The following is a 15,383-nucleotide window of genomic DNA, read 5'->3' as shown; positions in this document are numbered from 1 at the left end:
TTCCCAGTGAAAGCATGAACTGATGATTTAGACTTCCTTTGCTCCCACAATGAGTTGAAGAAAAATAACAAAGAAGGTTCCCATCAGTGGGGTCCCATCAACAGTCTGTTTTCTTGATCACAGACAAGTGGAAGGCATTTGCGGACATTGTAATATAAGGACTTGACCTGATTTCAACAATTATTGTGCAAGGCCTATTTGATTTAAGATTGTGAACATTTCTGGAAGGAAAAGTGTTCTTTAATAAATTGTAGTTAAAAAAAAAACACAATCATAGTAGGCTCTGTGTCTATGGCAAGTGGTTGATTGTTATTCGAGAAGTATACGACACAGACATTGGCCACAGAAATTAAAAAGGGATAGTGTTTAAACTCCCCTCCAAATGCATTGGAAAAATAGACTCAAAATATTTGGGTGCGATCACAAGATTATTTCAACACGAGCTCAACATTTGATCGTTTGGGTGTTTTCACCTGGATACACAACTTTGACAGATCATCACATTTATAGGAGAACAAAATATTGGAACTGAATTGAAAGAGTAAAGTGAAGAACAATTGCAAATGCTTTGCATGGGAAAGCCGCATTGTTTTGCACTGAACGGGTGCTGGTAGACATATTTACATACTCACAATAACCATTCAAAAAGAAATGAAATATATGCACATCATCTGATATAGAAACTATAAAAAGGGGCAATCAAATGTTAGCAGAAAACACATTTGAAGACCTCTTCTGAAATCGTGCAGTTTTGGCTCAACAACATAAACATTGCCCATAGCAGCTTCAGATAATTTTCAAAAATATTATAAAACAATGGCTTGGGCATCCTTTTTTGTTATCTTTTTTAGTGACAGTTGACCATTCATAGCTATGTTTCACTTCAAACTAAAATGTAGTTTGCAAACACCCAATGATACTTGCTAGGATTGCAAGCAAGGACAATCTGGCTCTGTACTTTTGGAAAGTGAAAGAGAGGTATGTGACGTTTGTTCACCAATATACCCTACTTACTGTACATGGACCGCTGGGATAGGCTCGAGCACGTCCGCAACCCTTGGAGGATGAAGCAGTTCGAACAACTAATGGTTGTTAAAGCCAATGAACCGCACGGTGCTGCTTACATCACTTTGCAGTTCAGGGGCTGCATCGCTAAACTTTTTCAATATCTCCCCTTCCACCCTAAATCAGTGTATTCATTTTCCTCTAGGAATTGACATGCAGGGAACTCTGTTTTTTTTTTTTTTTGTCCCTACAAAAAGCCAACATTCACAAATTTCTTGAAATATTGTTTTCTGTCAATCATTTTTAGTGACTCAAAGACCTACGGAAATAAGCACCCCATGCAGCAATCTTATCGGGAATTGCTTTGTAACATTCAACTCATGAATGACAACAGAACATGTAACAATGTTTGAAACAAGAAAAGTTAACTGCTTAGCTTTCTTCACATCATGTACTGTTTCTTTCAAAATGCGTCTGATATAGTAATAATCCACTTCTGTATGTCAGTACGAAATAGCACACAGAGGAAATCTTTTTCTCTTTTGATTTGCTTTAAGGTCAATGGGATTGTGCAATACATGGGAAGCGCAAACCTTTCAAAAGACACAGCTGCAAGTCTATTCTCAGAAGCCTATTATTATAAAGAAACAGCGTGGACCCTTACTGCAGTAGAGTTCAATTTAGTCGACAGAGCCTCACTCGAACACATAACACCCTGTGTAATAAGCAAATAGCAACCGCCTCAGTCGCCTCAATAGATGAATGACGCAATTGCCTTTTTTCCCCAAAAACAAAACAAAAATAAAACTTGCTCTGACAATCAATGCTACATGTCTTGACTGAATGCAGCTCAAGAAACTCAACATTTTACAGGGTGCTAGAAGGATATGAAAACTACACATACATTCAGCTCGGAACACCAATCAATTTGAAAATGTAAATTATCTTAAAATATAAAAGGAAAAAAGATTTTTATTGAAAAATTTTGAGGATTCAACTTACTTGGAGCTAAAGACCGCAAATGAAAAAAAATTCCCATAATGCCACAGGGTATTGACTTGTGCATGAGTGAGTAAAATAAAAAAAATAGTTTCAAAAAGTTGGCCTACATTGACTTTCTGTTTAAAAATTAAGTAAAATTGTTTACTTTTATGGTTATATTGTTGCTGCAGTGCATGATTAACATCCAGCATTTTCTTTCCATCATGCAATGGGCTATTTGCTTCCGCATTTGCATATCCCGCAGCATTACATGAACAGGGTTGCGGCTCCTCGGATTTTCTCAGAATTCAGAAACTATTATTCTTAATTACACTGAAACACTTCATTGTGTAAGCTATCATTTCGTTATCCTACATATTGTAAACACATATCTGAATTTTACATACTGAATCGTTTCTTTTTATACATTGTTAGATAGACATTAGATATTGTATTGGAATGTACTAAGTATGCTTTCTTCCTTTTTTTTCAAACTCTAGGTACTGGTAGACGTCTATAAAATGTGACATTCTGTCATTTTTATCGCCCCTTGTACAACTGACAGTTAAAAGGGTCTGCGGTTGACATTTTGGTGCCAAATATCACAACTTATCTTTCTGGATCTTGAGGAGTTCATATATAAAAGGCTGACCTCTACAGTCTTATACCATTTGGATGAAATCCCTACAAAATATGTTATGTTCAAAAACATATTCTTGATATAATTGAATTATTGTACATACAATCTAAACACGGTACACATACACAGCGAGAGACATTACAACTGTATTTGTTTTGATCTTGCAGTGCAATTTATTTTATTTTTAAAGAAATCTGGTCGTAATCATGCTCTGATCATACAGCGGAAAATAATGCCCCCAATCTCAAATTTGGGATATCAGAGAACTAATAACATGTAAGATTTGTAGAATGAATCTACATCAAATACACATTGAATGTTTCACTTTCCAGCAAAGCCAAAGTTCAAGTATAACAGTTGTTTCCAGTATTATTTCAATGATTTGAGGGTATTAACCAAGAATAATAGCATTTATAAAAATAAAACATCTCTTCAAACTTTAAGTGACCATGACTAACTACACAGCAGTGTTAAAAATACTTTACAGAAACATTGAAATATGTATGTACCAATCAAGAAAGTCTGCACAGTATGTCCCGTATGTATTTATGTATGTGTATAAAAAAAGAAAAACACAATTGAGAGTGCGCATTAAATAAGATTTTAAGTTTGTTTTAGGGGAAAGGGTGAACATTTGTGATATTCAACTGTAATTTCTGGAATGTATGAATGTCATTATTTCTACTAACATTTATCATCTGAAACATACTTTCACAGCAAACGCTAGCAGCTAAAAAAATAAGTTTGCAATACAAATTAAACAGACAAAATTATATCAGCCAATGTCAGTGAAACAAATTCGTACAGTATAGTTTGCTAACTGAATGTAACTGTAATTTAACATTTTGATTTTGACATTCAATGGTGTTTAGATCCAGTAATACTGATATTTTTGAAATGCTTATAACTCATTTGAGTACAATTTTAATTTACATTACAGTTCATCTTAACAGGTACTCAACTATTTGAATTCAGTGAACAAACAGCAGTGGTTCTTTTAGTGCTATTAAATTGTAAACGTATAATATTTTGTCACTATTATTTGCTATTTTCAGGGTGGTTAGTAGTTTCATCAGTCTTTATTTTGTTTAATTTGGATCCTCTCTAAACCACTACAGTTAAACTGTATTCTGTTTAGTTATTACAACCGAACTATATTTCAAGTACAAGCAAAAAGAAAAAAAAGTTTGAAGGTCAAATCGATTCCTCCTTGGGCAGTTTTGCCCCTCTACACCTAGTAGCTGCTCCTCAAGCTAGCACAAAGTATTTGAATCTTTTGCACCAGCACTTGCCGATTTGTTGATCCGACTGGCTCATAATGAATTCAATTGACACAACATAATGAACAAATTGTTTTTGGAAAATGTAACTTTTTTTCAAACTTTTGTCAACCTTTCTTTGAAGGTTTATGAAACTAACTTTTGTTTAACAAGCATTTTGTGGTGTCAAGAATGTGACATACACTTCACATCATGCTTAACAAAACCAGGGCCAGTGGTGGTCGTTTATGTTAAGTTTGTTTGCTAATCAGTTGTGTTTGCGGTATAGATGGGAGTTTGTAGTGATGACGTGAGTAGGGAGGACTGTGTGTTCCATTATTGAAGATTAACAGTTTATGCCCTAAAACTCCAGCTCCTCTGAAAAGGGTTTGATGGTTTCTTGAGATTGAAAAACATGAGGGGAGGTTTGAAGCGAGAGTTTTTCTCAACAGCTCTACTTTCCTCTGCGGGGAATCGATTGCGATAGATTTCGGGATAAGACTTTTGGAACTGAAATGAAAGCAGGTGTATTAGTTAAATACGTAGAAGGATGTCGCGTGATCTAAACTGGCATATTTGATGATTTTCATTCACATGAAGACATACCTGTTTTAGTCTTCTCTTTTTGTCCTTGGCGGGAAGATCTTTGTCAGAGATCAGGCCTTCCAGTAATTCCTGCAGGGGAGTCTGGGTACCAATCAACTTTGGCTGATCTGAATCCACCCTGGCAATCTGTTTATAAAATGCTGGAGATGTGCTGAAGTCTGTATCAGAACCTGCATATTTGATCTGGTGGGAAAAAAACAAAAGCGGATAGAAATCATGCCTGTGTATGTTATGAACTTACGCGCTTATGAACAAAGGCAAATGTTTGCCTTTGATGCTCAAATCTTGTATGCAAAATCATATATTTATCCCCTTAATTAAAATAACACCATGATCATGGGTATGTGCAAACACTAAAAGAAGACATATTTTGTTCGGGTTTGAGTAATCACGTTACCAAAACAGTCTCACGGTGTCTCAGTGTGAAAGCAGACCTGAACTCTTCGGAAGTGGGAAAGATGCTCCTCAACTTGGCGGCGCAGCTTGTCAGGGACTTGGAAGATGGTGTCGTGGTGCTCCATCATGAAAGTAACCAATTTGGAGGCAAGCAGCTCATCCAAGTCCATCTCATCCGGGGAGCCCAAAACGCATTGCGAGAACATTTGTACCATCTAGGCAGGGGCGAGCACAGGAAATGAATTAGCTGCACTAGTGCTTGCATTACATCTATGAGGGATCTCAACATCAAATGTAACATCATTAAAATAAATCAAATTGAGCCAGCAACTGATAGCCAGTCAGCTGGAAAGTGAAAGGAAATGTGACAGATGATTGCAGTCAAGGTCCAACAAGTAGCTGAAGTTCCTAACAGAAATAACACTGATGAAACAAGACGATTGTCAGATGAGCGGGGCGGCAAAAATGTTTGCAGAAATGAGATGATCGTCCCTTGTTGGCGTCATTTCCTGAAGGCTGCATCTAGGGATATTACGCAATTGCTTCGTGTCACGAACCAAGAATTATAATTTCAGTGTTTCACCATTCAAATTTTCGGTTTCAATCTTGGTGCATCTCTATTATACACACATAATAATAATTGATTACGCATATATACATTGATTAGTCAAACACATGAAATAAATAACAGCTAACAAATCCATACCAGTGTGCGGGTGGCAATAGTGTCATTGAGTAGTGGCAGATGAGGGTTCTGGGATACCCGTGCCATGAGTCTCAGCAATAGCTGAAGATGCCGTCGATTGGGTGGCGGAAGCAAAAGAGTGCTGAGTTGAAGAGCCTCGGTGGCCATGTGTTGCTCCTTTAGCAGACCTGGGCAGGTAAGAAAGATAAAATGTATCTAAGTTTTCAGTTGTGGAGGTACACACAAAAACAACTCAGGATTTAAAAAGCTCACTGAGAATGTTGACAAACACTTCATAAAGATGGAAAGTCAATAGTGGTTCTTTGAGTCGCTGATAGTAGTCGGCTACTGTTTTCAGGACATCCCTCTCAAATCCTGGGTAAACTGGTTGTTTGGCATCATTGCCATTCGGCCCTGTGACAGAAAAAGACAATCATTTTTTAAATTCTCAACACACTGAATTGACTGGTGTAAAATATAGTATATAAAAGCACTGGGTAGGATTAAAAACATCAACTGTTGACATTATAAACCAATAGGCCAGAAGTGGCAGGATAACAAAAAAACAGAGCACTAATTTTCAAATTGTGGTATACTGATGGTAGGCAGGGTTCTCTCTGGTGGTATGTGAAATAGTAACTGAATATTGTTTCAAGGCGGCAGTTGCGTTGAGCAGAGTGGTCATGAGTTCCGTAATCTTGTATCTGGGAGGTCATGAAGGTCACAGAGTGTGATTTGGGATTAGTCGAGGGAGTCGTAGGTGAATAGAAAGAAAGCAGAAGGTAGAGTGTATATTTTTAATGAACACTTAAGCCAACTCTTCTTGGACATGGTGTAAACGTTTGAGAGGCTCTGTTGTGAAGGAAGGGTACATGGGCTGTGGAGAAACATTCAATTTTGGTAAGGATTGGGACTGCGGTACAGACAGATGTTTGAGTACACAAGTAATCGTTATCAATCAGGTTCGTCCACACCAAACTCATTCAACCATGCTTTCAGGGACGTCACATTTTGCATTGGTGCGTAAATGTTGTGAAATTGAAGGGTCTCAGTCTCTCAGCGCAGGAAAGTAAAATGCAGAAATGTCTGTCTCATAATAGTCGATTTCCTATACATCACTCACACAAATGTACTTGAGTTGTCAATTTAGTAACCTACTTTTTTTTTTTTTTAACAGTAAAACATCGCATACGAGAATACTTACAGTTGGCCAAACATTTCATTGCTGACACCACCCAGTAGGGCATGTCGTCTGCGAAGAGAAAATAAGATAGCAGTTAAATATTTTACCAGAAACAGACTATGTGTAAGTATCGGTAAGTATTGTGCCATTACCATCATTGTTCTCCAACACAACTATGCCCGACTTATTGATGTTGAAGACGTTGTGAACTATATATTTGCCTTTCACGTGTGCTGGATTTAATACACCATCCAACGTCGTTAAACCCAGCACTCGCTGCAAACTGGAAGTTGAATAATATTTAGACTACATCAAGAAATATAACAGCACGGAACACCTACATTGGAGAGATTTGTACATACTGTGAAGCCGTCATTGATTTCCAGGTGTTGTCCACTTGCTTCGGAGTAATATCTTTTCTGCGAATGAGTTTGCATTCATGCACATCACCGATAGCTACGCTGTGCCTTTTGTTCCAAAAATCAGAAGTCTGTCAAGCAGGACAAATATGTAAACACTTTTTTCAAGTTCAAACATATTGCTACATTCACTTAATGTAGTTAATACAGATTATTCAACATTGCTCTGCAAAAAAAATGAGTAAATGAAGTGTTCCATGAATAAATGAAGGAATAAATAAATCCCATATTTAATTATTTTTTATTTATTTATGGGACACAACCACAGCTGGAACAAAATGCTATAGATAACAAATATGACATAACATTATAAAAAAATAATAATAATTTAATAACAATTTAAAACATTATTTTATGTTTAGTTGAGTTATCTTTGATATTTCCGCTTGAAGATCTGAAGTGTGGAAACTACAAAATAAAGAATTCGAGAGGAGGGAAAAATCTTGTTTTTACACCACTGTATATTGATCTTTGACCTATGATGTCCCATACACATCCAGAAATAACTTTAATTGAGTGTGCACAACTGTTACTGTCTCACCATAATGGACTTCACAGGGGCCGCGTTCTCCTGCTGTGGTAATTCCTCATAGTCGTCCCAGCGGATGAGTCTTGGCAAGTCAGTTCTGTTTCGAGACAAAGATCTCGATGGCAAAGACTTAAGGGGAGATAAAGCGGGGAATCTAAATCAAAGGGAGACATCAGTGAGCTCAGTGACGTGGTATCACGCACAAAAAATTGTGTAGTTTAATCATCCATCACAAAGTTTCCATCAATTGAACAGCCTCAATGCACGTGATCGAGAAATAATTTATACACTTCACCAAACAATGACACATTTTTTCCGTCTAATGATCATAATGGTCCATGATTGACAATAAAATTACGATATTCACACTGTAGCTAGGGCATCACTAGCAAAAGTTTGAATAAATATTGTAAGAAAAAGATAAGGGAAAAAGTCAAACATTTGAAAGAAAGGAGACTATTTTCTTTCCACTTTGTATGAATTTTCGTCATACCAGTGAGCTTAGAAATAATTGAACTTTTTTTGATGCAATATGCACACAAAATTGTAATGGAGCTATGCACAGACGTTGCACCCATGACTCGATGCCTTGCTTAAGGCTAATTCAGGGTCCTTAAGAAGCCAACCACTGTCTCTCTACTTCAGTAACCAGTCCATCCTCGCACATTGCCTTAGTCGTGAGAGATATACATATATATTTACCTGTACAAATGACCATTATCTTCAAAATCCTCAGTACCATGGCGTCCCTTAATATCTTCGATGACATGGGCCTTGAGGAACTTCCTGAGCAGCTGTAAAGTCTGGTAGCGAGTCACCTCTGGCCCAAAGTTGCAGTTGTGCCGGAGAAGCTGATGGAGATAATCCACAGCCTCGGATCCTGAGAAAGTGCAATCATAGTAGCGGAAATGTATCCAGTGTCTTCTTAACGGCATGCCTCCACGGAAGAGTTGAATAGTTTCATTCCACTGTAAAACAGGAAGTACCACACAAATGAGGAATTTCTCTATTTTAAAAATACAAATAAGTCAAACAATGACCATAACGACACCAATAAACTTTAAGGACAGCCAGCGCAGGAAAGTTGAAGCTAGATCTGCAAAGGTGGACCAAGACTGGGATGTCACTCTGTTAAAATCTGATTGGGAAAAAAATCTAACAGCCACATAAATGTAAGGAAGCAGGGTTACAACAATAAATACTACAGAGTGATGTACACTGTATGGGGTGACAAATGCCTTTCAGAAGACATTTGGAGAAATCAACACATTTTGCAGCCTTTCCCTTATTTATGCAACTTGATGCAAACGTGCCTCAACTTGAGAAGAAAATAGTGGCAAAATTGTATCTAACAACGTTTAAGTTGGTTTCAGATTAATTTAGTTTTGGCAAACCAGTGCATTCCAAACTCTTTAAATTGGCTATAAACAGAAATAATAGGTCCTTTGATTACTAATGCAAGTAAACACATTACAATAATTTCGTTACCCAATTATTTTCCATGTAATGTTGAGTGTATATTATTGCGTGAGGCGATCTAAATCCCTCATAAGCAGAAGTGCTTCATCCCGTTTCCCATATTAGCAAGTCGTGTTAGCAGTGCATGAAATGAAATTGTATGGTGACAATGTAAAAAGCCAAAATAAACCAACCAACCTATGAATTACATTTAAATAGGGAGTGCATTACTTCGTTGTTTAATATCCACATTTAAAACAATTACATCGGACTCGAAAGTTAATAACACTTAAACACACTATCTTCTTTGGCTTTCATAACATTACTCACCAGCTTCGTCGCCCTGTACGGCCCTGGCCCGATAACTCTTCCCTCCATCCCACGAAACAGATATAAACTTTATGAGTCCAAAAACATTAGAATAAATTACTTTTAGACGATTAACATGACTGATAAGACTCCGAAGTCCGGACGAGGACAGAAACGTTGTTGCCAAGTTGCCAACTTTGAATCTCTTACGTCACACAAAATGAAGAACGTGATTGGATGTGTACAAGAGCATGTGACCAACAGAAGCGCTGTCGATGTTACCGTGACGACAAACGAACAGAAGTACAGTGATCCCTCGCTACTTCGCGGTTCGTTTATCGCGGCTTCACTACATCGCGGATTTTTTTTTTCCAAAGATAAAAAAACATTTAAGAATCAAAATAAAACGTCTAAATTGAGGAATCGTGTGTCTAACGATTAGGACAATGTCCTATTGCTCCAAATTTTCGTTTACATTCCTTTACAAGTCCGTTTTCGCGTTAGCACGATCGCGAATTAGCATCTTTCCGCTAACTCGTTAGCCTGCCCAGTACTTCTTGTTGGTAGTGTTCCTTTGATTTTTTTGAGCAGTGTATATGAATTTGCTGTTTCCAAAAAGAGGAGGTGACACAATGGTCATTGGTATTATTTCAGTTCAATGAAACATTGTTCTGCTTCTTATATTTTATGTATGCCTGACCAAAACCAGAAGCATGTGATTGTTTTGTTTTCAAACACAACAGTACCCTATCCCTTACAGTACAGAACTGGAAAACAAAACCAGATGTTAACTTCCTTTGGTGCAACATGCTGACATCTAAATATTTCCACTCAATTCACAGGCACAAACATCCAATCTCTACTAGTGAGTACTTCCCGCAGTCTTGTCTTGGATAGTGACTGCATGTGGGCTGGAGGTGAAGTGCAACATCTGGTCAGATTTCACCTTTGCAGAAAAACACACTCACCATTTTGTTCTGCACAAGTTTGAATTGTGTGTGTACATGCTCCATCCATGGTTGGAGCTTTGGTTGTGATGGTCCTGTGATCAGATTCAATCAGGTTTGTTCAAGCTACTGATTGGGGGTGGGGTGGGGGGGAACATGTTTCTATTTTGGGATTTTTTTCAAAACCTAATGCTTTTCATTAGATTCTGGCACACAATTTAGTCAACAGACACCAGGGAGGTCGCTTTTGTCAAATTCTGGCTAAGGTGCATTTCTATGTTTTGTTTTGTGTACGTTATGTTAAACAGTATATAAAAGAAACCTTGACATAACACTGTTCAAGGGGTTTTTGAAGAATGCACTCATTTGAGCTGCCCTTGATATCAGTGTTTCTTTTCATCACTTTATGACCCATACAACACATTGTTGAGAGAAAAGGTGACCTCTGCTGTTGAAGTAGACACTCTCAAAGGATTTTAAACATAGGTTAACAATTTTTCTTCTAGACATACACCAGTTTTTATGTTGTGCTGCGAAATATAGTGCAAGGATGGGAAAGCTATAATCGATGAAGGGGACATCATTTTTCATCAGCACCACTGTAGAGCTATAGGTACATAGAATCACAGACTTCCTAACATTAGATTGACATATTGTTCTATTGCTTCCTGGTGTCTACTGTATACATGTTATTGTCATTCATTTGTATTTAAATTGACTTTTCACTGTCTTCGTTGTTGTATCATTGTTATCCTATTTGTAAAGTGGTTTGTTACAGCCGCATCTGTTGTAAAATGCTCTATATAAGTAATATATTTCATAATATTTGCTTCTTCCTTATCATTTTTAACCCATGCACATCATTTTATTTATGTTGTGTTTGAAAGAAGGGCCAAAGAGAAAGACAGAGAAAGAGACAGAAACAGCGAGAGAGATAGAAAGCATTATAGAGGTATTTAGATACTAGAGGTATTAGTTTATCAAAAACTGATAAGAGGTTGGACAGACGGACGGGCAGGCAGATGGATGGATCGATGGATAGATGGATGGACGGACGGATGGACGGATGGATGAATCATGAGTCACCAGCACTGTCCACGATTCACAATTTTGAAACTTACATGCATTACAGCTATTTTTTTTTATTGTGAAGAGGCACCCACTAGATGGCAGCATTGTGACTGAAATTAAATTACATTGTTCTACAACTGAGCTGAAAAACTTACTGCTATAGGAATTACATTTGGGTAGGTTTCAAAAGAAATCTTTGAAAACATAAAACATTCACATTTCAGTGTCTCATTAATGTACATATTGCATGCATGCTCTGCACTACATTATTAATCCATAACCTAAAACTGTTTTAAAAAATATTAAGTTATGTGAAAAAAAATATACCCATACCTTTTTGTGACAAATAACCAATTAAAAAGAATACACTGGAATGGCAGCATAATAGCCGACTGCACCTCACAGTTCAGAGGTCATGGCATAAAATTGGGGCTCTGGCCTTCCTGTTTGGAGTTTGCATTTTCTCCCAGTGCCTGTGTGGGATCTTCTCTTGGTACTGCGTCCACATTTGAAAAACATGCATAACGGGTAATTAAAGTCAGATGACACCCTGGACTGGTAACCAGTTACATGTAGTGAAAGACAACCATTACCATCACTGAGTTGGAGCTGAACCCATGCTGCCTTCTTGCAAGTCTTATGTCTCACGACACCACGTACACTTATAAAATACACTTAACCTACAAATATAATTGTAGTCTATTCTTATTTGGGTCTTGTCAGACAGTTAGTATTTAGAGTTTGTTTCGATGTTATATATAAAACACAATTACTTAGCCATGGGAAAATTGACGTAAAATAAATATAGCAGTTGTTTTTTTTAAAGCAGAGCTAGCCAAAGTCCTTTAAAGAAAGTAGTCTTTAATCCTTAAGGAGTGCTCATTTAGTTATTTCTTGTTGACTTGCTTTTGAAGAGGGGCTTTGTTTTTTTTAGATTAAAATTCAATGAGAAACAAAACCAATGGAGTGTAATAAGAAAAGCAAAATGGCCTTGCAAAGTACGCCAGAAGGTATGGAATGTCATTTGTGTTTCATTATTTATGGTGGAACCATATATTTTTTTCCAACACCCTTTTTCCAACTCATGTCCTTTTGCTCTATGTGCATGGAATTATGCACTGCCTGTAGTGGAGTTGTCAGGCTTCACTGCTCACTAAATCGGCAATCCTCCCCCAGCTGGGCATTGCACTCAACCACATCATGCCAAGGCCTATTTTGATGACCTCATCTTCGTTGTCACTCTTATTCTGAATGGACCCCTGCGGGTAAAAGGGTGTCATGGACTGCTGCACTTCCCTATCTGGTTGTCCATTGGCCAAGACAGCAGTATCCCCTTTGCAGTGTTGCAGTGCAACAGATTATACTTGATGACTCAATTTTAATCACATTTTGCTTCATTCTCTTTAATCTGTACAAACAATTCCAAATTTGGCAGTGAAAACTTCCACAAGTATATGAGCATTTCAGCAGTCATTGTAATGCAACAGGCACACTCCAACGGACACACACAAGCACACACCCACACACACATGCAATTCCGAATCTATTCACTCTGAAGGGTGACATACTGTATAAATGCTCCATAGTAGTATCATACAATTAGATTTGTATTTCAAGTCATAATGTAACTTGATTGTCATTGTACCAAGAAGATACACTCCTTAAGAGTAAAAAGTATTTATTAGTTAAAATATGATTTATTGCATGATTTAGAAGATTGGTGGCTAAAACATTATTTGGTGCACTTAATTGGGTCAGCAGGCTCCTTCAAACAAGATTCAAGCAATGTATTGAAAAAAGAAATTGGCAAAAATTTTATTTTAAATTAATAATTGAATAATCAGCAATGCATTTGTTCTACAAATCCATATTAACAACCAATATAGCAACATTTTAAAGAAAAATAAATAGACTTTTGGATCATACAGGATTAGAACAAATTACGGAGGACTAGAGAGGCCATTGTGGAGTAAAAATGTTTTGACTGGCATATACGCTCGAATGCACTCGTAAAAACGTTCAAATTTCCTTCATTTGCAGTGGTGTTTGTAGTTCTTGTATTGGCCCTGATTAAATGTCGTGCAGGTGCACCTAACATTGTGGCCAGTGAGTGCACCAAAATGGGTTCCTGCCGTCATAGTCAGCTGGGTCTCTTCACTGGTCCTTTAAGCTTTTGACCTTGCTCTCTGACTCTAGACACATGCTGAGTTGAAACACAGTTTTCTCGGACATGGAAGCAAGCCAAAATAAATAACCTGCCCTCAGAGTGTCAGCGGAACCACAAGAAATCTAAAACCACGTCTCGGCCCAACGGCACTCACTCACAGGCTATCAGTGAAAGACTTGCTGAAATTTTAATTGTCTGAATGCATCATGTGGTTTGGAAAGAAAATCAAATCAGGATGGCTCATCCTTCCTCTTTGACACCAATCCAAAGGAGAGCAGCATTTTTGATTAGGGTTTCATTTATTCAGTTTAGGTGGCTCTGATTTCAAGGTTGGGTTACACTATCTTGGGGGACAAATAAATGACATTGTATAGGCAGGTAATTCAAGAGTCTGCATGCTTCGATCCTGACAGATAAGAAGGAGATAAGAGACAGGTGTCTGGTGGAAATGAGGCTTCCATCTCAAAAGTCAATCAAGGAAACTCTGTGAAAAACATTTTAGAGAAAATGAGGGCAGACATCCACTCCTTTAGTTAGACTAGTGTTTTATAAAAGTATTAATGAATCTTACTACATCGTATCTGAGCACAGAGAAAATGAACTTTAGTGACCAAAATTGGTGCACCTCTCTCCATGGGTGGGAGTGGGGGAAGTGTATGTCAATGTTATTATAGTCAACAGTTAACCAAATAACTAAACTTTAAAAAGTATGAACAAAAAATGTAGTGCTTATAAGAAAAATGATAATTAATTGAAACTACATATTATGTTTATGAAATTAACTCCAACATGCAGTGGTGGGAAATTAATAATTTCTATAATATTAATATAAAAAATATTATATTTTTCAAGTATTGTAGAAAAAGAAAATCGCTGCACTGGATTTCCAAATCCCTAATAAAATAATAAATAATAATAAATAACGATAATAAAAGATAATAAAAGACAAAAAGTGAAACAGTGATATCGTACGCAGAGTCAACAGTTCTGTGCACCGATGGAAAATATTGACATTGGACCTCTCGATGGAGAAGATAATCGAAGTGTCCATCTATTGTGAATAAAAAAAGTAATGAGTATATATCAAGGAATAAAACAAAATATGGCTTCATAAAACGTGTTTAATGTGGCTGTGTGATGGCGTCTTTTGAAGGTATTACTGACTGTCCATGCTATTAATAATTGGATAATAGGTATTCATTCAAATGGCTCTATGTCATGGCATAAAGGCAATGTCTATAGTCAATAAAAAATGCATAAGGAGTAATGGGGCTTTATGAATTACTCAGCAGCTGCCTCTCAAATGTAAGAGTAATGGAAAGCAACAGTACAATACAATGCATGGCAGCTTTAAATATCTTAACACACAAAGTGGATACATTTTGATGCTTTGGCATAAGGGGACCTATTCAATGTGTTGGCTTAAACAAAAATTAACAACACTACAGTATCACAGCTAAATTCCTTTCGGTGCATTTCTAATGTCAAATATAAGATGTGAGGCTAAAACAGCTTTTAGTTTGACTGTATTTTCTGCGTGAAATTATTTTTTTGGGTGGTGGGGGGGGTCACTTTGTATACTCGCTATACCGCGTCTGGCCAGTAGATGTCAGCTTTGTATCATAAAATGCTTTAGGTACAGCTACCCTACCATCCATGAGTCTGTTTCTACATGGTGACTAGACAAAATAAAATAATAATAATAATAATAATAATAATAATAATAAT

General features: G+C 37.1%; 1 protein-coding gene across 1 annotated transcript; it reads right to left on the bottom strand.

The window, feature by feature from the left end:
• Positions 1 to 1,959: 1,959 nt before the first annotated feature.
• LOC148392308 (DEP domain-containing protein 1B-like) lies at positions 1,960 to 9,685 on the bottom strand. The gene is made up of 11 exons (XM_088388149.1): positions 9,492 to 9,685; positions 8,406 to 8,671; positions 7,716 to 7,857; positions 7,118 to 7,245; positions 6,908 to 7,038; positions 6,777 to 6,824; positions 5,846 to 5,986; positions 5,594 to 5,760; positions 4,926 to 5,102; positions 4,492 to 4,674; positions 1,960 to 4,395 (listed from the first exon to the last, which is right to left on the bottom strand). The coding sequence occupies exons 1-11, from the start codon at positions 9,537 to 9,539 to the stop codon at positions 4,240 to 4,242; spliced, it is 1,587 nt and encodes a 528-aa protein (XP_088244275.1). The 5' UTR covers positions 9,540 to 9,685; the 3' UTR covers positions 1,960 to 4,239.
• Between the last annotated feature and the right edge of the window lie 5,698 nt (positions 9,686 to 15,383).

Source organism: Syngnathus floridae, chromosome 10 (genome assembly GCF_059516105.1).
Source record: "Syngnathus floridae isolate MCC-2025c chromosome 10, RoL_Sflo_1.0, whole genome shotgun sequence".
Taxonomy (NCBI): Eukaryota; Metazoa; Chordata; class Actinopteri; order Syngnathiformes; family Syngnathidae; genus Syngnathus; species Syngnathus floridae.
This window is presented reverse-complemented; position numbering and strand designations above follow the sequence as displayed.